At 34.1% G+C, this 24,380-nt stretch overlaps 14 protein-coding genes and 4 pseudogenes across 18 annotated transcripts, besides 3 other annotated features; 13 read left to right on the top strand and 5 right to left on the bottom strand.

The window, feature by feature from the left end:
* Nucleotides 1-20,939: part of a mobile genetic element that runs on past the window's edge.
* On the bottom strand, nucleotides 516-836 carry TVAGG3_0035730 (uncharacterized protein; the record flags this gene model as incomplete). Its single annotated transcript, XM_001325553.2, has 1 exon — nucleotides 516-836. One exon carries the CDS (start codon nucleotides 834-836, stop codon nucleotides 516-518), a length of 321 nt encoding a protein of 106 aa, XP_001325588.2.
* Nucleotides 1,445-2,297, top strand: TVAGG3_0035720 (annotated as a pseudogene). The gene has a single exon. A coding segment is annotated over exon 1 (853 nt).
* TVAGG3_0035710 lies at nucleotides 2,297-2,550 on the bottom strand (annotated as a pseudogene). Its single transcript has one exon. A coding segment is annotated over exon 1 (254 nt).
* TVAGG3_0035700 lies at nucleotides 3,531-3,952 on the bottom strand (annotated as a pseudogene). Its single transcript has one exon. A coding segment is annotated over exon 1 (422 nt).
* Nucleotides 5,329-6,323, top strand: TVAGG3_0035690 (keratin-associated protein family; the record flags this gene model as incomplete). The annotated part of the gene is made up of 1 exon (XM_051220582.1): nucleotides 5,329-6,323. A coding segment is annotated over one exon (995 nt), but the record flags the coding sequence as incomplete, so codon positions are not given.
* TVAGG3_0035680 (integrase core domain containing protein family) lies at nucleotides 8,153-8,638 on the top strand (the record flags this gene model as incomplete). The annotated part of the gene is made up of 1 exon (XM_051220581.1): nucleotides 8,153-8,638. The coding sequence occupies one exon, from the start codon at nucleotides 8,153-8,155 to the stop codon at nucleotides 8,636-8,638; it is 486 nt and encodes a 161-aa protein (XP_051105567.1).
* On the top strand, nucleotides 9,940-10,484 carry TVAGG3_0035670 (organellar and viral DNA polymerase type B; the record flags this gene model as incomplete). The annotated part of the gene is made up of 1 exon (XM_001292720.2): nucleotides 9,940-10,484. A coding segment is annotated over one exon (545 nt), but the record flags the coding sequence as incomplete, so codon positions are not given.
* On the top strand, nucleotides 11,012-11,500 carry TVAGG3_0035660 (uncharacterized protein; the record flags this gene model as incomplete). The annotated part of the gene is made up of 1 exon (XM_051220580.1): nucleotides 11,012-11,500. One exon carries the CDS (start codon nucleotides 11,012-11,014, stop codon nucleotides 11,498-11,500), a length of 489 nt encoding a protein of 162 aa, XP_051105566.1.
* TVAGG3_0035650 lies at nucleotides 12,625-13,672 on the top strand (annotated as a pseudogene). The gene has a single exon. A coding segment is annotated over exon 1 (1,048 nt).
* TVAGG3_0035640 (organellar and viral DNA polymerase type B) lies at nucleotides 14,381-15,425 on the top strand (the record flags this gene model as incomplete). The annotated part of the gene is made up of 1 exon (XM_051220579.1): nucleotides 14,381-15,425. A coding segment is annotated over one exon (1,045 nt), but the record flags the coding sequence as incomplete, so codon positions are not given.
* On the top strand, nucleotides 15,713-16,207 carry TVAGG3_0035630 (organellar and viral DNA polymerase type B; the record flags this gene model as incomplete). Its single annotated transcript, XM_051220578.1, has 1 exon — nucleotides 15,713-16,207. The coding sequence occupies one exon, from the start codon at nucleotides 15,713-15,715 to the stop codon at nucleotides 16,205-16,207; it is 495 nt and encodes a 164-aa protein (XP_051105564.1).
* TVAGG3_0035620 (uncharacterized protein) lies at nucleotides 16,289-16,852 on the bottom strand (the record flags this gene model as incomplete). The annotated part of the gene is made up of 1 exon (XM_051220577.1): nucleotides 16,289-16,852. One exon carries the CDS (start codon nucleotides 16,850-16,852, stop codon nucleotides 16,289-16,291), a length of 564 nt encoding a protein of 187 aa, XP_051105563.1.
* TVAGG3_0035610 (uncharacterized protein) lies at nucleotides 17,171-17,320 on the bottom strand (the record flags this gene model as incomplete). The annotated part of the gene is made up of 1 exon (XM_051220576.1): nucleotides 17,171-17,320. A coding segment is annotated over one exon (150 nt), but the record flags the coding sequence as incomplete, so codon positions are not given.
* TVAGG3_0035600 (uncharacterized protein) lies at nucleotides 17,477-17,911 on the top strand (the record flags this gene model as incomplete). Its single annotated transcript, XM_051220575.1, has 1 exon — nucleotides 17,477-17,911. One exon carries the CDS (start codon nucleotides 17,477-17,479, stop codon nucleotides 17,909-17,911), a length of 435 nt encoding a protein of 144 aa, XP_051105561.1.
* TVAGG3_0035590 (uncharacterized protein) lies at nucleotides 19,090-19,440 on the top strand (the record flags this gene model as incomplete). The annotated part of the gene is made up of 1 exon (XM_051220574.1): nucleotides 19,090-19,440. One exon carries the CDS (start codon nucleotides 19,090-19,092, stop codon nucleotides 19,438-19,440), a length of 351 nt encoding a protein of 116 aa, XP_051105560.1.
* On the top strand, nucleotides 19,542-20,000 carry TVAGG3_0035580 (repellent protein 1 family; the record flags this gene model as incomplete). The annotated part of the gene is made up of 1 exon (XM_051220573.1): nucleotides 19,542-20,000. One exon carries the CDS (start codon nucleotides 19,542-19,544, stop codon nucleotides 19,998-20,000), a length of 459 nt encoding a protein of 152 aa, XP_051105559.1.
* Nucleotides 20,049-20,285, top strand: TVAGG3_0035570 (uncharacterized protein; the record flags this gene model as incomplete). The annotated part of the gene is made up of 1 exon (XM_051220572.1): nucleotides 20,049-20,285. One exon carries the CDS (start codon nucleotides 20,049-20,051, stop codon nucleotides 20,283-20,285), a length of 237 nt encoding a protein of 78 aa, XP_051105558.1.
* Nucleotides 20,437-20,757, top strand: TVAGG3_0035560 (uncharacterized protein; the record flags this gene model as incomplete). Its single annotated transcript, XM_001295962.1, has 1 exon — nucleotides 20,437-20,757. One exon carries the CDS (start codon nucleotides 20,437-20,439, stop codon nucleotides 20,755-20,757), a length of 321 nt encoding a protein of 106 aa, XP_001295963.1.
* Nucleotides 20,758-20,939: a terminal%2Cinverted (terminal inverted repeat of Maverick-1B transposon ID:TVAGG3_0035550).
* Nucleotides 20,940-23,148: 2,209 nt separating this feature from the next.
* Nucleotides 23,149-23,355: a mobile genetic element.
* Nucleotides 23,356-24,380: the final 1,025 nt, after the last annotated feature.

Raw genomic sequence — 24,380 nt, 5'->3', positions numbered from 1 at the left:
ACCTTTCATCTGGTCATTAAAGTCTTTTGCGTGTTTTGCAAACTCATCGTCCTTTCCTAAAGCATTTTCTGACTCAGTCGCAACCAAATTGGATGCTTTATTTATGAGCCCTATTTTATTTAATCTTAACTTCTTTGCAACCCAGCCTCCAATCTTCCTTTATTTGCATCTAATGTCTTCGAAACCCTTCCTCCACTCATTTTATTTACTGCGTCATAAGCTCCAAGTGCTTTTGCTCCAAATGCTAATGCTTTTGTTCCCATTGCGCCTAAAGCTGCCCAAGCTACCATTTACACCATATTAAAATCATCTCTCTTCAATATTATCTCATAAAAGTTCTCGTTACTGGAGAAAGTCAATGAAACATAAGCGTTCTCACGGGCTTCGCCCTCACCGCTTTGCGGTCTATCTAACTTATTTCTTATATCATCTATACGCTTCAAAATGTCTGAACAATTGCTAACATCTTCTACAACAGTTATTTCATCATGAATGACCTTCAAGAACAAGCTCATTTAATATGCTATTAAAATCATCTCAATAATGAGTCCATCCTTTCCGTCTTTAGGTAGCACAACATCTTTCATTGAAGAAGGTTCGACAAGTCTTATGTTAAACTTACTGACAAAGTTTGTTATACTATAATGCTTCGGTGGCGAATACATATAGTTTGAAAGACATAATATAGATTCTTCAGCAAATTCACTTATACTGGATTTTATAACAATGTTCTCACGAGACCAAATACCACCAATTGACAATCTTGTAAGCAATCCTGCTGAACCTTCTACTGTAAACGTCGATGGTAACATTCCACGAAGGTCATCTATTGACATCGTTGAGTCACTGAATTTAAATATTTTCTTAAAGCAATCGTCATTATCTAACCATGCAATAGCTTTGAAGTTTTCATTCGAATATACATCTGCTTCATTAAATGTAAAACCTGACTTCTTTGCAGAGACGACTTTAAAATCTATTGAGTTTGTTTCAAAATTATATGCTATGGTAACTTCTGAAGGTAATGGATGCCCTTCCGCAGTCAGTTGTTCTCTCACTACCGTTTGAAGCTTTGTATTAAAAACTTTCATGTCATCTCCTGTGTCTAGGTTCACATACACAGCAACAGGAAAACTATCTTGCTTCTTTGTTTCATCATTATACTCAAAACATTAAAGTTCTTCAATAATATTGTTCTTCCTGCTGGAATACTTCGAACTGTCTGATTTCAATAGCTTTCTCACCTCCTACATACTCTACCCAGTGTCTTGGATATTCATAAGTATACTGACTTTCTTGAATTTTGGTTGGTTTCATCATAACATGTTCATAGTATATCTTTATACTCTTGTCAGTTAGACTCGGTGCTATGTTCTGAATATTTCTGACTTGCATTTTTAATGGAGATAAAATGAAGCATTTAATACATGACGTAGATGAAGACATGAATGAAACTACAGACAAACTTAACTCTTCTCTCATTCTTCCTTTCAGTAAGGACTATGAGTTCTGTTCAAATGGTGTTTATTTCTATTGTGGAAAGATGGGTTCAGGTAAGACATTTAACCTCATTCGTCATATACTCATAACAGAGCGTTTAGGAAACGACTCTTACTATGACCAAATCATTATATCAGCAACTTCAGACTCTATGGACTCAACAGCGAAAACATTTATGTCAAAAGTTCAAGCCTCTGTCGTTAAAGTTCCAGACAGTGAACTCATTGAATTTCTTCAACGTTACATTCGACGTAAGAGGAAATATTATGCCATCGTAGAGTTCATACAGTCAGGAATGCAAAAGACTTCTGAGGAGATGGAAAGAATTATTGACAAACACCACTTACGTCAGTACTCAGGAGTTTACGATATGAAACGACTGACAAACTACATTCTATCAAAACTTTCAAAATACCCCTTCAAAAAATATCCTTCAAACACTCTGCTCGTTTGCGACGACTTCGCCGGAAAAGGTTTAGTTCAAAGCCTGACTCACCATTAGCTAACATCATACTAAAGTCAGACATTACCACTTAACTGTAGCAATACTTATGCAAACATGGAGGTTTTTAGCTTTAAACATAAAACGTCTCATAACTGACTTCGTTATCTTTCAAGGTTTCTCACGTTATGATATTGAACTCATTTGGAAACAGTCAGGTATAACATTACCTTTTGAAGAAATTTGGGAAGCATATAAGTCTCTCATCTCTCCTCGTTCATACCTTGAGATTCATATCATGACTAATACCATTAAAGTCAAAAATATTCCATGGGAACGACCAACATTGTTTTAAAGTTTAACCTTCAATTGACTGATGGTAAACAAATTCCATGCATCTCTGTCGCCATTTCTGTTAATATTTTTGCTGTCATTCATATCATCCACTTCCCCATCCGTTAGCTTTTGAGGATATGCGTTAGAATAGCTGTTCTTAAATGAAGGCTTTTCACCTTTGAGAGCATAAACTCTATAACTTTCTGCATACTTTATGTTTGAACCTCCTGAGCCATCATTGACATAAATTTTTATAGGCTTCCACCCTTTGTTCATGTTCCTGCTTCTTCCCTTAGCTCTTTTGTTCAGTAGTTCTACATCTTTATACACAGCACCTGTCTCAGTGAATTCAACAATATTTTCATTCGTTAGCTTTACATTCAAACCCTTGTCGAGTATATTGTTCATTTCATACATATAAAAGGTTTTTATTCTATATGAAATGAGAAGCAAATCCATCTTAGCTGGTGCCGTTAATGTTCCAATTGAACCAACATCAAATGTTGACTCACGAACGACAAACAATATTGTCATAAAGAACTATAGTTCAGAGTGTTTGAAAGAAAAAGAACCAGAGCTGAAATCCGTGAATTTAAACTCAGCTTCAAACGCTAACGCTACATCAGATGTTAAGTTAGAGTATCCACCACTGGACCAAATTCTTTCAAGAGAAGCCAACGACAACCCTTACACAAATGTTCAAACAAATCCTTCAGATAACGTAGACCATTACCTTCTTCAGTTATACCAAACAATTTTACTCAAAGACGATAAGAAGCTTTTGGTAAATCTTATAAGTAAGAACCAAATAATTCTAACAAAGGAGGACCTTGAAAATGTTATATCACGAATAACAGGAAACAATGTGTCATTGACTATCTCGACCCTGAAATCGAATGCTGTGGTCAAACTCCACTATTCATGAAAATAGGTAACATCCGCATCATTGAAACACCAGGAACTACAGGAGTTGAGTTTAAGTATAAATATTCGAACGAGTATACAAAACTTTCAACAGAATATAAACTTTGTTTGAAATATGTTTTAGTAAATTAAAGCAATTTGTAATATCTATCCAAAACTTCTTCAACAGTATCGAACTCATCTTCATAATGCAAACCTAATCTTATTGACTTGGTGCAGTTTTCACTAACACAATATTTTTCTGTTCTCTTGACTGACATAACTAACTCATTTGTTTCATCAAACAGCAACAACCAAAGTTCATGACCTAATACATAACATTCATACTTTATATTTTTAGCTCTGAGTTCTCTTGTAAGCTGTTGCATTTAATATTTTCTAAAAAGTCAACTTCAACAGTCATTCGCACTGGTGCCTTCAGTTCTACAGGCTCTCCTTGAAAGTCAACAAGTCTGAATTGCATGTCTTTCAAATTATGAGGACTAATGCGAACCCATTTACCTAAATGAGTTGCTATGACAGGAACGTTTGGAATGAACATTGAATTTACTTCATAACAGAAGGATTTATATTCTACTGAACCTTTACTATTAACTCCTGAAATACCTGTGACATTAGCTATTTTTGACTCAATGTACAAACAATTGCCATAACATACGTATGGAACAGATTTCATCTCAATCGTTTTGTCAACACTTTTCAAAGGAAATGTCATATGGTATGCTCCCAGAAGTTGACTCTATGACTCATTCGTGTATCTTAAACTCCTTCGCATAACTGAACTTCAAAACTCCTGCAATAAGTTTAACATTCATTAAGTTTTCTCGTTATCCTTGTTTATTGTAGTATTTATGAGAGCATTTAACACTCCAGCTAATGTTTCCATCTTATATTCTACATTATTGTGAAATCTTATTTCGTGCTTCTTTCCATCTATTTCAAGCTCCATGAAATCTGTTTCGTCAGTTATAACGAATGAAGCAATAGTATTAAAGTCAACCATTCTGAATGCAAGTGCTCATTCTGTAGACCTAAGTTTGTTTGTAGTTTACTGTCCCGTATTCGTTTGGGTCTGTACTTTGCAAATAGAACAACATTTTATTCTCATTAAAATATGAGTATAGCTGCATATGCGTATGAAGCTGACAGAGCTAAACGTTTATATTTTGGTCAATACTCTCTCACACTTACTGACAAATATATTGTTATCTGATGGAAATACTGAGAAATACATAACATGGAAGGACTATGAAAAGTTTGACCCATTTTAACTCCATGCACTATGCCATTCATTGTAAATGGTGAAGTTGTCATGAAGAACGACACAACAGTATATAAGTCTGTTCATGAAGCGTTAGAATATATGTTGAATTATAATCCCGAAAGATTTGACCCAAGCACTACGCCATGTGCAATGCCTTTATTAAGGATGGTGAAATCGTAAGGTTCCGAATTCAACGGTTTACAGCTGTTCAAAACAGTTTACAAAACATTTTAGCGAATATCTTTAATTCAGAAACTACAGAAATAAAATTACCGTATATAACAGATGCTAAAGAAATTAAATCAAAAACAACAACATTATTTACGTCACTTAATGATTTAATGACTTATATCATTAATATTCCTGCACCAACTACAGCATTTGATCCAAACTCGACGGTTTGCAGTGTACCTTTCATAAATGACAGTTCATTAATTACTTTAAGGGATTCGACAGTAAATGAATCATTAAAGGCGTCATTAATGAAAATCATTGATTTTAATTCATTCACGAATACATATAATTCATTCATTAATGTTTCATATGCTTCTAAAGAAGGTGAGCCAAAAACTATCATAAAGCGGTGTATGAAATAAAAGCATCAACGACGAAATTGAATTCGTTAACTTTTGACGGTGATAGTTTCGTTAATGACATAACATCGGGGAAAACAATTTTAACGAAAGAATACTTAAAATCTCATGTTAGTGAGTTCGTTGAAATTGAAAAAGAAGGTGGAATTAAGTTCGATCCACTGAATTTCATTTTCAGCTTAGCGAATGCGGGTGTTAGTTTCGCTGAATGGACAACTATACAGAGTGAAATAAATGCAATATGGACGTTTTTGGGGTCAAAAGCGGGAATGGGTGAGCTTGTAAATGCTGCAAGAACATTAGGTGAAACAGGAAATTTTGTAGATGGTTTTAAAAGACTTGTTTCAAATGTTTTAACAAACACAAAGAAATTATTTAGATATACCATACATAACGGTCAGATTTTCGAACAGGTAGCAACAAACCCTCCGGTTATGGCTGCGTTGATGATGGTTAGAGATATAAAACCACGTAACGACGGGAACGAAGAACATGAACAACAGGATACTGGTCGGGTTATTCGAGACATTAAAAACGTGTATCCTGAAGTTATTGATTTATTTAGAGGAGTTAATGATTCAATTTCAAAACATTCTATAACCCTCGATGAAGAGAATAAATTAACAGATTATATATTCGTCATTATTGCAGAATTAATGAAGAGAATAAATGAAAAAGGAATTGGTGATATCATTAATGTCAGCGATGTAATGATGAAAAGAAATTTTGACTCATTATTTACAAAACCGAAAACAGAATATAGTCTTTATGACGTAATTACCGAATTAATGAAAAAGATTAATGATAATAAGAGTTCTGGCGGAAGAGTTGAATTAGAAGTGAATGATGTTAATGAGAAATTAGCCGAAAAAGCAGACAAAAATGAGCTTTTAGCTCTGAGTGATAAAGTCAAGAACCACGTTCATTATATAACTTCAGACGAACAGATTATAACGGACTACCATGGATATTTAACACGAAGTGATGAAGTGAAGACGGAAGATGTTAATGAAAGAAGATATAAATACATTCGTGCTAAAGGTTATGACATAAGCTGTACTGTACAGTATGACACGGGTAAAGCACCAGAAGCATTTAGTTATAACGATGAAATTTATGCCTCTACTTTCTCTGTTAAAGGTGTATTAGTTGAACCAAGATTTACTTTGAGAGTTAAGTCAAAAATAACGTTTGAAGATGCTATTAAAAGTAAAGCTGACAAAGTTGAACTCGAAGCAATGAACAAAGTTTTGAAATCTCATAAACACAACATCTCCGATATAAATGAACTTCAAGCTACATTAGACAGTAAAGCCGACAAGAACCATACATATAAATCCTTCACTACTGTTAGAGCAGACGACATAATATTGAACTATACCCTTGGTTCAAGTGCACTATTAGAGAATCCAAGTACAAGCGTAAAAGATACACTAAACTCCTTAAATAGTAAATGTATGAACATTGAAGGTCATGTCAGAAACTTTGAAACACATGAACTACCAGCAATGTTAGATAAAAAAGCAGATAAAGAAATACACATAACTCCTTCTCAACTGTTGCTATAGAAAGTATTGAAGGAACGGTTGGGAACTGGTGGGGAGGGCGGAGCCCGCCGCATGCTTTATTATAAACCTCCTAACTTTCCACAAGGTTTAACATCGAATGAAAACATAACAACAAAGAAAGAAATTAGCTGTAAAAATGTTTATGTCATGGATGATGAAAATAATGTTAAATTCACTGCTCAAGATTTATATGATAATAAAGCTGACAAGAACCATACATATAAATCCTTCACTACTGTTAGAGCAGACGACATAATATTGAACTATACCCTTGGTTCAAGTGCACCATTAGAAAATCCAAGTACAAGCGTAAAAGATACTCTTAACAATTTAGATAACAGTTGCAGGAATATCGAAGATCATGCCAGAAACTTTGAAGCATATGAACTACCAACAATGTTAGATAAGAAAGCAGACAAAACAGAGCTTCAAACATTAAAGACAGAAATACTTCAAACATTATATCCTATAGGCTCTATTTATACGTCAATGAACTCAACAAATCCATCAACAGTTTTAGGTTTTGGTACGTGGAAGCAGATTGTAGATAAATTCTTATACTGTGCTAGATATTCAAAGCAAACAGGAGGTTCGAAGAAAATTAAAGAAGCAAACCTTCCACCGCACACTCATACAGGAACGACAAACACAACAGGTAATCATTCACATTCAATAACAAAAAGAGGTTATATAAATCTTGCAGCAGGTTCGGATAGACAGGGAATGAATAGATATGATATTTCAACTGACCCAGTAGATTCAAGCACAGGTATTTTCTGTGGAACCACAGGTAATCATTCACACACTTTCACAACAAATCCAACAGGCTCGGGTGCAGATTATATGCCACCATTTGTGACTGTATTCGCATGGTACCGCGTTCAATGAACGCGCTTGAGCCTAAATAAAATCTTTAACTTTACATAAATGAGCTTGAAAGAAGTATTCGAACAACATCCATGGAGGTCATTTAAGAAGTTCAATGAAGCAGCAAAAAGTTGGGGATTTACTAACAGAGCTGAAGTGAAAAAGTTCTTTGACAAAAATGTTGTACATCAAACAAAAATAAACCCTTACGACTACTTTTTACCAATTTACTCCAACACTCCTGACGCATACCAATTTGACACTCTCATTCAAAGCAGAAAAGGAGGACATAAACCATTCCTCATCTTCATTAATGTTAACACTCGAAAGCATATGCATATCCAATGAGGAATAAAGGAACTCGTGAAGTGTTAAGAGTTTTACAAAAGTTTGTAGCAGAACATAGCCCAAGTACTTTAACATCAGACCAGGATTCAGCATACCTCAGCAATGAAATCACAGATTTTCTCATTAAGCATAACATAACTCACTACACTACTGAAGACCATAACCATAACATACTCGGCATCATAAACCGCTTCATAAGGACGCTCAGAGATTTAAACAAGAGCGAGACTTTACCGAAGAAACAATGAAACATTTTCTCGAAGTATATAATTCCTCAACACATTCTACAACAGGACATACACCAAATTCAATGACACAACAACAAGAAGAAAAGTATATACAAAAGAAACGAAGCCAAACACAAAATATCAGAAATTCAACACAATTTACCCTCATTCCTGGTACAAAAGTTCGTGTAGTTCTTGACGACAAACCGTTGACAAAGAAACGTTTAAGGTTAAGTCGAAATTATTATATCGTAGACTCTACGCAAGGTAATGGATATCTTATAAAAGCTGCTGACGACTCCATTGCATTTTACCCTCGTCATAAATTAGTCGAAAGTAGTAATGGCAAACTTGCTGAAACCATTGACGAAGCAAAGCGAGGAGTGGTTATTGAAATACTTGGCTATAACATAAACGATGACACTTATAAAGTAAGATATGAAGGAGGCGTTGAAGATGTTATACCATCTAAGAACTTGAGAGAATCTAAACCAACTCATCTGGGTCCATTAGAGCGGGAGTACTGGAAAGATAAAAACATGCCAGAAAGAATAAGAAAATTCTTCTAAACTTTTTCGTTGGATGTAAATCAGACAAAAATATATTTTAGGTGAAAAGGTGAGATTTCACCTGTTTTCTCACCTGTTTTTTCACCCTCACCGCTTAGCGGCTCAGATTGCTTTTGCTTTCTCGTGAATTTTCATGAATTTCCTTAAGATAGAAAAATAAAGTTAGTTTTATTTTTATTTATTTTTTTATTTTGTATAAAAGATATGATTTCAACAATCGGCACAACAACAATTCAAACAACTACAGCACCAAACTCGCTAGTCATGAATCCTACGTCAATGTTGGTAGAGATGAAAAGCTTTATTCCTTCTTCATATACTTTTGAGACAGAAATACAAAGAATTAAGCAAGAACTTTTAACAAGTAATTTAGACTGTAGTGCGAAAGATGAAACAAATGAACAGTATCTTTATGACATGCAGGACATTATTGACCATTTACCCAAATTGCCTGAAATTCAGCAGCAAAAACTAACTATTCATGAATTCGATGAAATAGAAGTGAAACCAACTGACTCAGTAGAAATAAAGAAGTTCATACGTAAAGTAAACTATGAGTTTCTAGGATATCATTGCAACCATAAAGTTATGGACAAAGATTGCGACATGGTATATAAGAACATCTCTGACATATATAAATCTGGGGAGTTTAAGACATACGACAACTTTGTTTCATTAGTTGCTGAATGTGTATGGCAGATAAGAGATAAAGATAAAAGATGTAAAATATGGAATGGACAAATAAAACCAACAACTTTTGAGTTAAAGAAAACCATTGACGCCTTAGTTGTTCTAGCAGGTCAAATTTCAATGTATAACGCAAAAATGAATCCGCAATGTTCAAAATGTAAAGCAGCAATGAGGAAATATAACTACTCCGTCAAAGAGATAGAACGTATGAGAAACGACTATGCTGACTTAAAGAAAGAAGTAGAGAAACGCAGCAGAATATAAATGGACATGTTAGCATTTCTGAACAAAAACTATCAACAGCTGACGATTTCCTATTATCTGATGTCAAGAAGAAGTATAAAGAAACCTTCGGCATAGTTAAAATTTTTGATATTCTTCGTGAAGAAATAGAAGCTACGAAATTGTTTAGAATTTCAAATATACATCGTACAATTCATGTAAAACGCTTATAAAATAACTGGGGTGAAAAATTAGGTGAGAAAACTGGTGAAATCTCACCTCTTCACCTAAAATATATTTTTATTGAATTCAGCAACAAAAATAATGAATTTCATTAGTTAGAAAAATAAAGTTAGTTTTATTTTTTTATTTTGTATGTAAGAACAGAAATGACAAACATTGAGTTTGAAACAGTTAGAAAGATAGACAATGACACCAAAGTGGTTAGAATAGGTGATTTAAACGTAAGATACTCAAAGAAATACAACAAATATTCTTTGTCAGACATTATATCTCCATCTGAAAAGAAAACAAACCATTGGGTTAGAAATGCTTCAACTCAGAAAATTTTGACAAGAAATCCTGAGCTTATGATATCGGTAAGATTCTATGGAACTACAGCATATCTCATTGACAAAAGTCTTATACCAATAGTTTTGTTATGGTTAGACCCAGTTGTTGGATATAACTTCATAACTTATGGTTCATTCAATACGGAACGTTGCAGTGAAGGCTTACTTTACATCGTTCAGAAACCGAAGGACTTCAATACAAAGAGATATAAGATAGGAAGAACATATAATATAACTCAAAGATATGACAGTACAGTCAATAGAGTCAAGGTTGTGTTCGTTAATGATATGAGAGCTGCAGAAACAGAACTACTTGAAAAGTTTGAGAAAATGTATGGTGCTCCCATGAAAGGTAAAGAAACGTTTGAAGTAGATGAGATAGATAAAGCTATAAAATTATTTGACGAAGTTGCTGAAAAATACATGTAAAGCGTTTATTTTTGGTCTTTTGTGAAAGTCAGAAAATAAAGTTAGTTTTTTATAAAAATATTTTTTATCCGGAATATAAAGACAGATATGTCAACAACAGAGAACACAACAACTGCTATCGTTCATGAAGCCATTAATGAAGAATATGAATACATACAGTATACAAACAATTGAGACTCATTTCGTTCGGTCAAAGACGATATGTACCAGATGCAAAGTATAATGAATGCTCTTCGTTCTACAAAGCAAGCATATCATTGGTTTGAAAACCAACAGACAAAAGAACTTTTAGAAGAATTTCCTCATATGATTGCTTCCCTCGGAAAACCGAGGGAAGAGATTCCATTCGAAAATCGCAAGAATTTGGCTCCTTGTTTGAAAGGTTATTATGTTCATAGACTTTTAGTAAGACGCTGTATCAATGTGGGCTTCACCTCGTTATGCTTGTTATATTTTCATGATGTTAGATGAACTATATAAAGCAGAACGTGAAGATATGGAAATGAAACTTCAAGCAAAAGATGAAGTCATTGAATCCAAAGACAAAAGCATACAGAAAAGAATACCACGTTCAGTACCAAAAGGAAAGGAAAAGAGTTATAAGTATATGATATATACTGAAGAGTTGGAGAAAGAAGACAGTGACATGGTTACGTTGCATTTAGTCAGAAGAAACAACAAAAGCTTTTACGACCTTGTTAAGATTTACAAATCTGACAGAAATTGGTTCTATCGTGAAAACTTACCGATTTCAATGACACCGAATGAAGATGTTAAACAGATAGTTCAAGACACACTTCCTCAAACACACTATGACATCAAAGGTTGCACAATACTTACATTCAAAGAAGACTTAACATTACTGAAGGAAAAAATAACAGAATATTTCGATAACTTCAAAGAGGAAGAATGTAAAAAAATCTCGTCGGGTGCCACGTTAGAACCATAGTGGAGAAAACCATGATAAAAACAAAACGCTCCATGTCGATCATAATCGACGAAGTGCAAATCTTCACTTCGTCAAGTTTATTTTGTTTTTACCATTTAATTGTTGTAAAATGTCGATATGAAGAATGAAAAAAAATCTCGTCGGGTGCCACGTTAGAACCATAGTGGAGAAAACCATGATAAAAACAAAACGCTCCATGTCGATCATAATCGACGAAGTGCAAATCTTCACTTCGTCAAGTTTATTTTGTTTTTTACCATTTAAGTGTTGTAAAATGTCGATATGAAGACTAACCAAAAATATATTTTTGCTTAAATGACGTCAGGGTCAATTTCTTCAACCATTTCACTTCCTTCGTCAATGTCAATAGAAGCTTCTTCAACCTTGGTAAGAATTTCTGTTATAACATCTTTGTTCGTTATTGTCTTCAGAGATGAAGGGATAATATTTCACATTTGTTTCACCCTTCTTATATTCTTTCTGTTCGGAAAATTCATAGCAATACTGAAGAAGTCAATGTTAGAGTTCTTTATGACAGTATAAATGAGTATCTTTGACATTCACGAAGAAAACTCTTTTGTTTCAAAACTACTGCTAACTCTTGTGAAGTATAACGTTGCGGTTCAATGACAATAGCTAATGGTCTGACATACTGACCGAACTTAGATTCTTTCACAAACTTCTTGTTAAAGATAACATTGACGTTTGACAGCACCATTGAACTCATTCTTGATGGCAGTAGCGAGAGCATTGTATGAAAAGAACTTGCAATCTTGCATGTGTTTCATTATAATAAAAAGTTCGAAATATATTTTAAAACTAGCCTTAAAAAATCTAAGCTAATTTTTTTCTAAGAAATTTTTTTATTTCCTACTAAGATGTATCGGAAGTTGTCTAAGTTAGAACACTCGGAAATAAAACAACTTCTTACAGAAGCTAACATAGATGTTGCAAAACATTACGCGACAAACAAAAAATCACTCGCTGACATCCTCAATGACTACAATGGTGAAATAACTTATGATAGAATTCATGAGTTCATAAATGCAAGAGCATTTCCTTTAAATGACGTTGCTATTGACTTATATCATAGACGTTCAGTACCTCATGAAGTAAGAAGAGAAATGTTTGACATAACAAATGCAAACGTTGGTCATACTCGTAAAGCTCTTTCGCATGATGTTCTTCGTCAAGAGATGTTTGAACTTACGAACTCAAACGTTGGTGAAAACACGAAAAGAGAGACGACACACTGAAACAACAGAGAAGAGAGATGCTTAAAGTGCTATAGAACAAGTTCGCAAAGCTAATTGTCATTCGTTCCATTGACGACAAACCAAAAGAAGGTGAGAGATGGTTAAAAAGAAAGATGAAGAGAATAGGAAGAGAAATGTGAAGTCAGGCAATAGACTCATTGACTTTAACATCGAAGCTTTAGATGAACCAAACAGAGACTACTTACACAAACATTTCGGTAAGATTTTCATGAGACTCTTAGAGAAGATTAAAATAAACTCCCAACAAAGATGGATGGTATGTTATAAACTTGGTGGAAAGTATGAATGTTCTACGTTAAACCTCAATAATATTGGAACATTACTACATCAGCTCTTGAAGGAGAACTTTATATCAGAGATAGAAGCAAATGCTGCAGGTATTGTTGAAATGCACTATGACTTCTTCTTGACAAACATAAAGAATCTTACTGAAATAAAGATGTATGATTTAACTGAATATGAAGGCTTAACGATGTCAGATGTTAAGAAAGGAAAGCCACAGAAGCGACCATATAGAGATGAAAGCACACTGACAGAAAGACAGAAAAGATTATTGAACAGACTTAAACAAACAGGAGATAAACAAGATATAGATGACTTCTGGAATGAAATCCTTGGTGAAAAGAAGTTTTATAAGAAGAGAAGCGGTCAGTTCTGGAAGTATCTTTGCACGTTACCTATAAATCTTGAACGCTACCAAATCTTCAATGAACTGAACAAAAGAACTGCAGCACTTATGACAGAGACAATTGTTTCGTTTATGCTTGCATTCAGGCTGGAGTAAATGAAGAAACTATTGACCACATGAGAGAAGTCATTCGTGTTAGAGACTTTCCTCAAAGTAAAGTACAAGAAATTTCTGACGCAACAGGTATAGCATTTAATGTTACCATTGGTTACTTCAATGACTCCAGACATAATGAAATAAAGAGATACATACCAAAAGAATGTAAAAACTGTTCGAACTATTGACTTACTTCTTGTTGAAGACCACTACATGCTAAATGAAAGACTTCCAATGACAACATATTTCATTCGCAACTATATAGAAATCTTGAAGGAGTGTGGTGGAATGAACATTGAGAAACAGATGAAGATTTATACAAAGAGAGAAGATAAATATGTAGTTCGCATGGATAGAAACTACACCGCTATGGGATGTTATGAAAACATTGTGGAGTGCAAATATTTCGAACCTATTTCTTATGGAGAACTTTTCACATATACGACTGACTTATATAAACAGAACCTTGCACCATTTAAAGATTTGACATATGCTCCAAAGTATTGTGTACAACTGAAGAAGAAAGCCGAGTCAAAAGAAGTAAATAAAGCTAAATGTAAGTTCATTCCTGAGCATGTTTTCTTTGCTGACTTTGAGTGTAGTACGGATGGCTTTCATAAAGCTTTTAACATCTGTTACGACAGTGAAGATGGTTCAGTGAGTCAAAGCATTTGGGGTCAGAACTGTGCAACAGAATTTTTGGAACGACTTCCTGACAAGAGTTTAATATATTTCCATAACCTCAGCTATGATATAAACTTCATCTTAAGACACATGACAGAAGTGAAAGGAACTCCCATCATTAAAGGTTCACGAACAATGCAAATAACTGGCTTATATAAAGGAAGGGCAATTATTATAAAAGACTCTTACAGTGTTATAAATAAGAAGCTTAAACTATTTCCTGCTATGTTTAACTTACAAACAGGACCGAAAGAAGTATTTCCATACAACTACTACAGCAGTACTTTGTTAGCAAATGACAACAGAACTGGTGTCATTTCTGAAGCGTGTAAGTTTATCCAGGATGCGGATACATTTATGAAGAACATAGATTCCATCAAAGGTTGCAGAATAGATGAAAACCACTTCGACTTAGCAAAGTATAGCACGTTTTACTGCAAACAAGATGTAAGAATATTAAGAGAAGGTTTTGTTAAGTTCCGCAATGACATATTGAAAGAATTTGATTTAAACGTTTATGACTACGTTAGCATTTGTTCAATTGCTAACAAATTATTTGAGAACAGAGTGTACTTCCCGAATGGAAATTTATATGACCTCTCAAATAAACCAAGAGAATTTATTTCGAGATGCATTCAAGGTGGAAGATTTATGCTGTCAGATAACATTAAACAAAAGAGCGAAAAGAAACTCATTGCTGACTTCGACGCTGTTTCATTATATCCATCAGCTATAGCAAGACTTTATACTTTAGAAGGTATTCCAAAGGTTATGAAGAAAGAAATGTTAAGCACAGAGTATCTCATGAGACATTTATTCGATGACGACCAAAAGGAACCCATTGGTGAAAAGTTTATGTCTGGCTTCTTTGTTCTCATTAAGATAACAGAGATTGGAATACATAGACACTTTCCTTTAATAGTTTGTGACCCTGAACTAAATCCAGAACTTAACGTTCCCAGAAGTTCAAACACTTGCTGTTTAATGTATGTTGACCATATAACATTACAAGACCTCATAAAATATCAAGGTGTCAAATGTGAAGTGTTGCAAGGATACTATTACGATGGAAACAGAGATATTAGAATAAGAGATGAAGTAAAGAAGTTGTTTGAGTTAAGGTTAAAGTATAAGAAAGAAGGAAATCCTTTGCAAGAAAATATAAAGCTCATTCTGAACAGTATTTATGGCAAAACTATTCTATCTCCTATTGAGTCAAAAATAACCATAGTAAATGACAAAGATGCTATAAGATATGCCATCAGAAACTACAACCATATAGTGAAGTTCGAAGGTTTGGATGGTTCAGATAAAACTATTTTCAAGCTAACGAAAAGCATTTGCAGACACTTTAACTTCTGTCCACTTGGTGTTAACATTCTGTCTATGTCGAAGAGAATAATGTGTGAAGTATTCTGTACTGCTGAGGACTTAGGAATGGACATCTTTTATAGCGATACGGACAGTATGCATCTCTACAATGAAGATATCCCTCGTTTAGCTGAAGAGTTTGAGAAGAGATACGGTAGAGAACTTATAGGAAAGAACCTTGGTCAATTTCATTCTGACTTCGCAGAAATAACACCTGGAAAACAAAGTTTAGCATACAAGTCAATATTTTGTGGAAAGAAGACTTACATAGACTTACTCACGAATGATTTAAATGAAGTTGCATTCCACTGCAGAATGAAAGGCGTGAAGCAAGATGTTATTGCTTTAACCGCTAATGAAATGTTTCCTGACTCTGTTCAGTGTTTTTATGATGAAGATAAAGGTTTAATGGTTCCGCAAGGAACATATGACAAAGACTCTGAGTTCAGTGTTATGAAGTTATATAAAGCACTTCATGATGGTCAAGAGATTGCATTCGACTTATGTAAGTCTTCTAGTCCTTGCTTTGCTGAAAAGTTTAACTTCTCAATAACGACTAAAACAAGCTTTATTCGTAAGTTGAAGTTCTGAGGTCATTTATTTTTGTCAGCAATGAGGTCATTCGTGATAAAAATAAGCCGCTAGCGGCAAGGGCGAAGCCCATGAGGTCATTTACAATACTGCGATGGTAGAGTTTAAGAGTTGTGCTTCAATGTAGAGACAGTCCTTATGGTCTGGAGGTAAGAACACTGGGCAGTTATGGTCATGAGTGGAGAACATGTCTATCCAAAACTCACGATTGAAGCCAGTTAATTTATAGTATTTAGGGTTAGGAAGTGGTGAAGTTCTTGTATGACCAATAAACTCATTTTCAACTCCCTTACTTAAGTTTGAATATAATATAGCTTGCTTTCTATCCCAAATGCCAGGTGTTACAATCTTTGAAAATTCATTTTTCCTCGGAAGCATTGCATCATAATTGAAAACATTTTTGAAATCATCACTTGGTTCAGAGATTTGAAATCTTATACGTAATGGATTTTCTTTCTCTTTAGCGACTTCATTGAATGGTGAGAATACAACAAACTGACAGTCATGTGTTCCATCTTCATTTTCATTAAATTCATAATGAAAGTCTATAAGTTGTGGCTGACTACCTTCTTCTTTCAGTTGTGCAAGAAACTCACGTAAAGGCTGTAAAGTTTGTACTTCAATGTTAAACTTTTTCTCGAACATTTCATTAAATGAAATCATACATTGCAACAATGTTGTATCGTCTTTAAAGTATTTGTATATGTGAATGTTTTGGGCGCTTAAAGACTGTTCGTCATTTTCTATCTCGACTTGAAGTATAAAGTCAACCTTTCTGAAAGCACGTGTTATATACATAGATGTTATGCCAATGTACTTCTCTTCATTTATGTTCACAATCCAGTCTGTTGGAAACTTAAACGTTACTCTGTTCCCCTTTATTTTGACGTCAGGGTTTTCACTACTGAACGCAACAGATAAAGGTATTTGTCTATACATTTAGTTCCGATAAAAATAACCCATTTACTCTTTCTTTGCTTCAGCTTCTTTAGCTTTTGCTTCAGCTTCTTCTCTAGCTTTTTTCGCCAGTAGTCTTGGGTTCTTTTGTCTTCCAGCAGCTAATGCAGCAAGTTGTTTTTCACTAAGTTTTCTCTTTGGTCTCTCTGGCTTTTGTTCTTGTTTTTGTTCCTTCAGTTCGGATAAAATTTGCTCACGAATTTCTTTCTTCAATGCTTCAACATCTATGACTCCTTGGGTCTTGTCCGTAGGGCTTGTCTGAGTCATTTGACTGCAGATAAAAAACAAAATTAAAACTTTAACCGATGTAAAATGAGCTTGTCAAAATCAGAGCGAGAGTCTATTATATTAAATGACGCAAGAGGAATACAACATCCTTTCTATTATGTAAGTCAGAGTAAAGATGGTAAAATATACGTAAGAAAAAGAAAGGTTCCATTAGCGAATGCAGAAAGCGACAACATTAAGGTGTATGGCAAGGGCGAAGCCCACGAAGCCCATGTTAAGCCTTCTATTCAAACTGAAAAGTCAATAGAACCAGAAGAAAAGAAGCCAGATGTACTTTCAATAACGAACCAAGAGCTTATTGCAAAGTTCGTGAATTTCATTGAAAAACAAACCGAGTCAAAGAACCCTGACCCACCAGTGAAAGAAGTTGAGACAAACGAGAATGTACAGTTCATTGAAAATGTCAAGAAACAACTTCCACCACGAATGCCAAGAAGAAGAGTGAGAATAATGAAGTAAATAGATATTTTTATCTGAAGTAAATACATGCAGAACGAACAGTTAAACGAATTTACTCCAGCAGAGCATATTCATCAGATTCGCTCATATTTCGATATCATAGACAATGCAGTTCAAATTGGTGACACTAATAGAAAATATTCTGACGCAAAGATTCCATCACAACCTGGAACTGCTAAAGATAACACATGGGTAACATTCAATCTCTCACCTCCTGGTGAAATATGTTGGACCTTTACAATACATTCATTACGTATAAAATGGAAGGTCAATTTATTGTAGATAAAGAAATTGGTTCAGGTTCCAATAAAACAAACCCACCAGGATTTTGGATTGGTTTCGATGACGCTTTCTATGCAGTTGCTGGATATCAAATCCTTGCAAATGGTCGTATCGTATATTCTCAAGACAACGCAAGAGAAGAAGCATATATAACTTCAAACTCACAAACTACCGAACAAATAAAGAAAGTAGATGTTTTCTCAAAGACTCGACATGAAGATGTATGGAGTCATTCGGGAACATGCAGAACAGGACAAATTGTTAGTGGTCCAATTACAGCAGGAAAATCATTTGATTTTAAGCTTCGTTTAAGAATTCCTGTTAGAAGATTCCTTCCATTAGAAGCTATAAGATTTATTCCTGCATTTGCTGGTAACATTCAGCTTAAAGTAAAGTTCAGTAGCGACGCCTTACAATGCACATCTATATCTGTAAATGATATCGTTGCTTTCAATCCAACTCTTAAAGTTGCATTTGCTTCAGATTCAAATCCACCGACAAATAAATTTGTTCCATGGAATGAACCATTCACTATGATAACGAAGGCAATAGAAGCTAGTGGAACAGTTACTATTACAACTGTAACCCAGCAACTATTTCGAATAAAGATGGATTTTAATGAATGTTTCATTCATCCAAAATCATTCTCTTTAGACCCTAACATTTATACAGAACTTGTAGAACATTATACAAACGAGGCTTTATGTTTTCCTGTTAAAGTTATGGATTGGATTCCTATGGACGGTTCATTCTCAAAGAATACAGATAGTTCAAGTGCAACATTTACAGCAGCTTATACGCCTATTAATGTTAAAAGTATTTGGGTACTATTTAGAAAGAAAGACAACTATTATGTTAATTTTGAGAACCCTAAGTTTAAATATCTTCAGCTTTCCATGGGAGCTTATGGAAATATGCCTGCAGAACCTGAAAAATCATATGGACCTGTATTTTATGAAATGGTTGCGAACGCTTGCAATACAAACAATGATATGATTGGATTTAATGAAGATGTTATGAGGTCATTGGTGGATGATGGTAGTGTGGAACATAAATGGGATAGCTATGACAACACACATTTCTTATGTGGTTTTCCAACAGAAGTGGACTTTTGCTTCCAGCAAGGTCAAACATCTACTGCTCCAATAACATACAAATTGTCTGTTAAAGGACCTATTGAACTAGCAACTGAAAATGTACCAAAGCCACTTATTGGATTTATGAGGGATTGTTGCTTTGCCATTTAGGTGCGTGCTAATGGAATCCCAATAATAAGATTAGATGACTATAACTTAGCTGCGGACGACAGTGAGGAATAAAGGATGAACGTTTATTTTAAAGCTTATAAATGAGTTCTTCATCAAGCTCTCGTGAACCTTCACCATCTATGAAACAAACTTTACCAAACGATTATGGAGCACCTATTGAATATTTCTTACGAGCTGCACAATGGCAAAGAGCAGTCTCACCAAGGTTAGGTGTTCCACCAGCTCCTGTCAAAAATAGCATTTGGTCAAGTCCTTATATAAGATATGGTCTCCCACTAGGTTTGCTAGCTACAGCAGGAGCAGTTATGATGTTGAAAAGAAATAAAGCAAATGTTGTAAATAATACTGAAGTAGCTGAAGTTAAACAAACTCCAACACCTTCGCCAAAACCAACGCCTTCACAAGCAAAACCTTCAATGACTCCTGAACCTATGGAAGTACAAACTCCTGTTCAAAAGTCAACTCCTAAACCGACTCCAACATTTAAACCAGAACCTACTCCTCAAATAAATCGTAAAACTCCTGCGTTTCCTTACTGAAAAAATAACGTTATTTTTATTTAATATTAAAATTTTTATTTGATTGAAATGACAAATAAAGTCACTGAAGCAATGAAACAAAAGTTTTTGGTAGAATACATTAAATCAGGAACTATTCCAGAAGGTTTTTACATTCATACTATGAAGGATGGTAGAGTTCAGTTTAGAAAGATAAAGCAACCATTAGATAGAGAAGGTATATTAAGGAAGATTAAACTTCATGAGGACAACATTGCTGAACTTAAGAAGAAGTTAGAAGAGTTGGAGAAAGGAAGAGAGTTATAAAGCAATGAATTCAACAGGGTGAAAACCGGGTGAAAAAAGATGTGAGATTTCATCAATTCACCTAAATTTATTTTTGTGCTATGTTTTCATACGTGTGGGAGTGGTGATATCATTAATTTTTAAGTTTATTTTTTATTTTATTTTTATATAAATGACGAAAACTATTGAGATAACAAACTACAACGGTCATGAGTTCAAGAACTTGTTCTTCGTTCCTCGTGAAAATACATTCTATCAGATACGAGGGAGAAAAGGTAAAGTTAGTTTGAGCGTTTATGACTACAAGCATAATGGAAAGTTTATACAAGCATATGATACAAACGGTAAGCGTGTTTCATTAGCTTTGTCAAAACTTACAGGTATAAACTATGACAGTGATTTTGACCTATATGAAGAAGAAAGTGAGTCAGAAGATTATGAGCTGTTATATGAAGCACAGCAATGGGAGGAGTTGCAATACTTTTGTAAGTGAGAACGTTTATTTTTTACATTAGTGAGGTGAAGTGGTTGGCAGCTTTGTAAATATTTAAGGTTAAGTTAGTGTTGTCGTTTGTGTTGTAAAATATACGTTAACGGTTTTGTAAAGTGTCAAATTCACATATAATGGGTAAGGAGGCGCGCAGTGCCTCCGTACCCTTGATATGTATACTAACTTCATCATCATCGGAGTCGATTTCTCCTTCTTGCCTGCGATATCTTCTTTCAGGAATTTCACTAAAGTCTCGGAGCATATCCAGATTCTCACCTTGTGGTAATGCTTGCTCGGCTTTGTGTATGTATTCTTCCCTGACTTGTTCGATCTTCTCAAGAAATTCGGCAGCTTGCTCATCAGTAACTTTGCTGAGAATTCTTTCATTTTCTCTGAGATCAGCCTCATGCATATTCCATGCTTCGATAATGAGGTTTTATAAGATCCATTAAAACTTCGACTTTTTTATCGCTCAGAGTTGCCGCATTGAATCTTGGGTCAGGAACTAATTTGCCGAGGAATTTTAATTTTTCTTTGATATCTGGCGGAAGATCTTCTCTTATTAGATGGTCTATGTCAGTCATTAAAAATTTGTCTTGTCACTTTTTTGTTTTTTTTATTCTTTTGACAATCTGACAAAGTGAGAGCTGTAGAGACAAATGTGGGAGTATAGGCGGATCTTGCTGGAAGAAGATGTTTTTGGTAAGTTTCGTCATTAAGTTTTGAGCTTTGACATATAAATCTTTTGACAATCTGACAAAGTGAGAGCTGTAGAGACAAATGTGGGAGTATAGGCGGATCTTGCTGGAAGAAGATGTTTTTGGTAAGTTTCGTCATAAGGCTTTAAACTTTGGCGAATTATATGTTAAATCTTTCATACTAATAAGCATAATAAAGATGCAAAGATTATTTGCTAGCGCCGGCTTACTAACATTAATCTGAAGAACAACTTTATTAATATGCTTTAAGCAGAAATGAACTGATTTATAAAGTACAGAATTTTAACGTAAGATTTTAACGTCATGATTCACAAATATAAGTCAATAGAAAAGGATATCGATTAGAATTTCTTCGTGAGGTCGTTTGAAAGTTCTGCAATCAGAAGAAGATTGTTGAACAATCCGCCATTCCAGGAGGCTATGAACTTGTTATGTCTCCTGGGATCACAGATTGCAACCTAAAAGATGTGCATATGCACCTCTTGTCGGTTGAAAGTTCTGCAATCAGAAGAAGATTGTTGAACAATCCGCCATTCCAGGAGGTATGAGCTTGTTATGTCTCCTGAAATGGCACATATTTGATAATTCATGGAGCAGAACTTTGCACGCAATCAGACAAAAGATTGCGACAGAGTAACTGGGAAGACAGCAACTTGAAGCGATAAGCTGCTTGGGTGCTGTCTCCCAGATGCATCTGTCGGGCAAAGTCTCAAAGGAGCAGAACTTTGCACGCAATCAGACAAAAGATTGCGACAGAGTAACTGGGAAGACAGCAACTTGAAGCGAAGTTTTGTTTTCGAGTCTTTGGTTAAGAAATCTTAACAAAAAAACAAAGAAAAAAATCAGATAAAGTTGTCAATAACTTCATCAGTTAATCCTCACCTATGGGAGGTGTTTTGCGGGAGCTGGGGGCATCTTGGTGAGTACTCAGGAGGCCAAGAAGGGCACCCCAACCGACATTATCCTGATGAATTCAGTTGTCAACCATTCTGAAAACCGCCGAAACCGTCGTGTGTAGAGAAATTGTTTAAATTTATTTTTTTCAGATTTAAATAAAAATAAGAAATGTTTACTATTATGGATTTTGAAATTTTTTTAAATTAAGAGTAGGAGATGAGACAAATTTAAATTTTTAAGAAATATTTGGAAGGGCGTAAGATACGCCAACTTAAAAATATTATAAAATATGAGAAAATCACTCAACAAAAAAACAATTCTTTCAAAAATTTTAAAATTGATCTTTCTAATACATATTTTTGGAAGGGCGTAAGATACGCCAACTTAAAAATATTATTAAATATGAGAAAATCGCTCAACAAAAAAACAATTCTTTCAAAAAGTTTAAGGGTCCACTGTAAAAATTGAAAGTCTCTCAAAATTGAGAGGCGATTTGCAAATAATCGTTATCGTCTTTTTTCGAAAATCCACTTTTCCTAATGTTCTGATTAATATTTTGTGAATGCAATAATGAAGTATATGTTTTTGTAAGATGGTGTTTCGTACCGAAATGGCTCACAAAAAAGTGACAGAAAACCTTAAATTGCGCGGCAATTTTAATTAAAAAAATAAACATGAATTTTTGTGATTGATATTATGCATTTTATTTATATTATATAAGATTTAAATTTAGGGGAAAAATTGGAAAAAAAAAATAAGATTGGAAGTCTTTAGGTAAGAAGGAAAGGGCAAGAGATATATAGTGTACCTATATACCTCTTGCCCTTTCATTCTAAGTAGAAATGGGAGAAACTTTGTCCGCATCATCAGTTATGCGGACAAAGTTTCTCCGATTTCTAATGGGAATTGCAGGCTATGAGGCACTGATATATAATCAGTACCTCATAGCCTACAATTCCCCTTATTAGACTTCCAAACTTTGAGTTAATGTCTTGACATTAACTCAAAGTTTGGAAAACTTCTCGTAAGAATCAATCGTCAAAAACCTCGATTGCAGTTATATTCATTGTGTTAAATTTGATTTATTTTGAAATTTTTATAAATTAAATTTTATATAACATAAAGCGTTATGAATTAGTATTTCCATATGAATTTTATCTCGAAAATAGTAATTCTGTCCAGTTATATTTCGGTTAATTTTGGAAATTTCTAGGAATACTTTAAGATAGTATATTATATATAACTCTGCCTTCATGATTTATTTTAGCTTTCGCACAAAGCCAATCAATATCAATCTCTTCTGGAGAATGTCTTCTCATCTAGAATATTTTCAATACTTTACATACAAACATTTTTATTTCTAAAAAACTTTTTAATTTTTTCTAGGATATATGAATGAAAATAGTTAGAACAAGATTTTGAAGCTCAAAACATTAAAAATTATTAAAGATTTGTATAATATGATTAAAAATGGGAAATAATATGAGGCAATATAAAGGAATATGAATATTAAATAAATATATCTAAATAGAAAGAATCAGAAAAATCAAATTATTGGCGCCAAAAATGTCACTTTTTTGTGAGCCATTTCGGTATGAGATATGTTTTTGTAAGATGGTAATATATTCTATAACTTCAAATCGGATAAAAATTGCAAAATCGGCGAGTTTTATAAGAACATGATTTTTTCGAATTTTTTCGCTTTTGGATGCGTGTTTTGAAAAATAGATATTTTCGAATTTTGATTTTATCTTAAGAATAAGTTTTATATTAGGAATTTTTTTGACCTATTTCCAATCATTAATTCCGATGTTTTTTTTAGGAATTTATTTGAGAAGAAATTAGGAATTTCGCTTTTATGCTATTACAAACTAATATTATGATGCATGTAGTTTATATTCATTGAGGCCAATGCCGGGATATCTTGCATTAAAAAAAGTAGTAGGATAGGAAGGGTTGTGTGACTTTTTTTGTTACATCTATATATAGACGATGCATTAAAATATATTT

The sequence above is a fragment of the Trichomonas vaginalis genome, chromosome IV (genome assembly GCF_026262505.1).
Source record: "Trichomonas vaginalis G3 chromosome IV, whole genome shotgun sequence".
In the NCBI taxonomy this organism is placed as follows: Eukaryota; Parabasalia; order Trichomonadida; family Trichomonadidae; genus Trichomonas; species Trichomonas vaginalis.
Note: the sequence above shows the minus strand (reverse complement) of the source record. Positions and strands in the feature narration are given on the sequence as shown.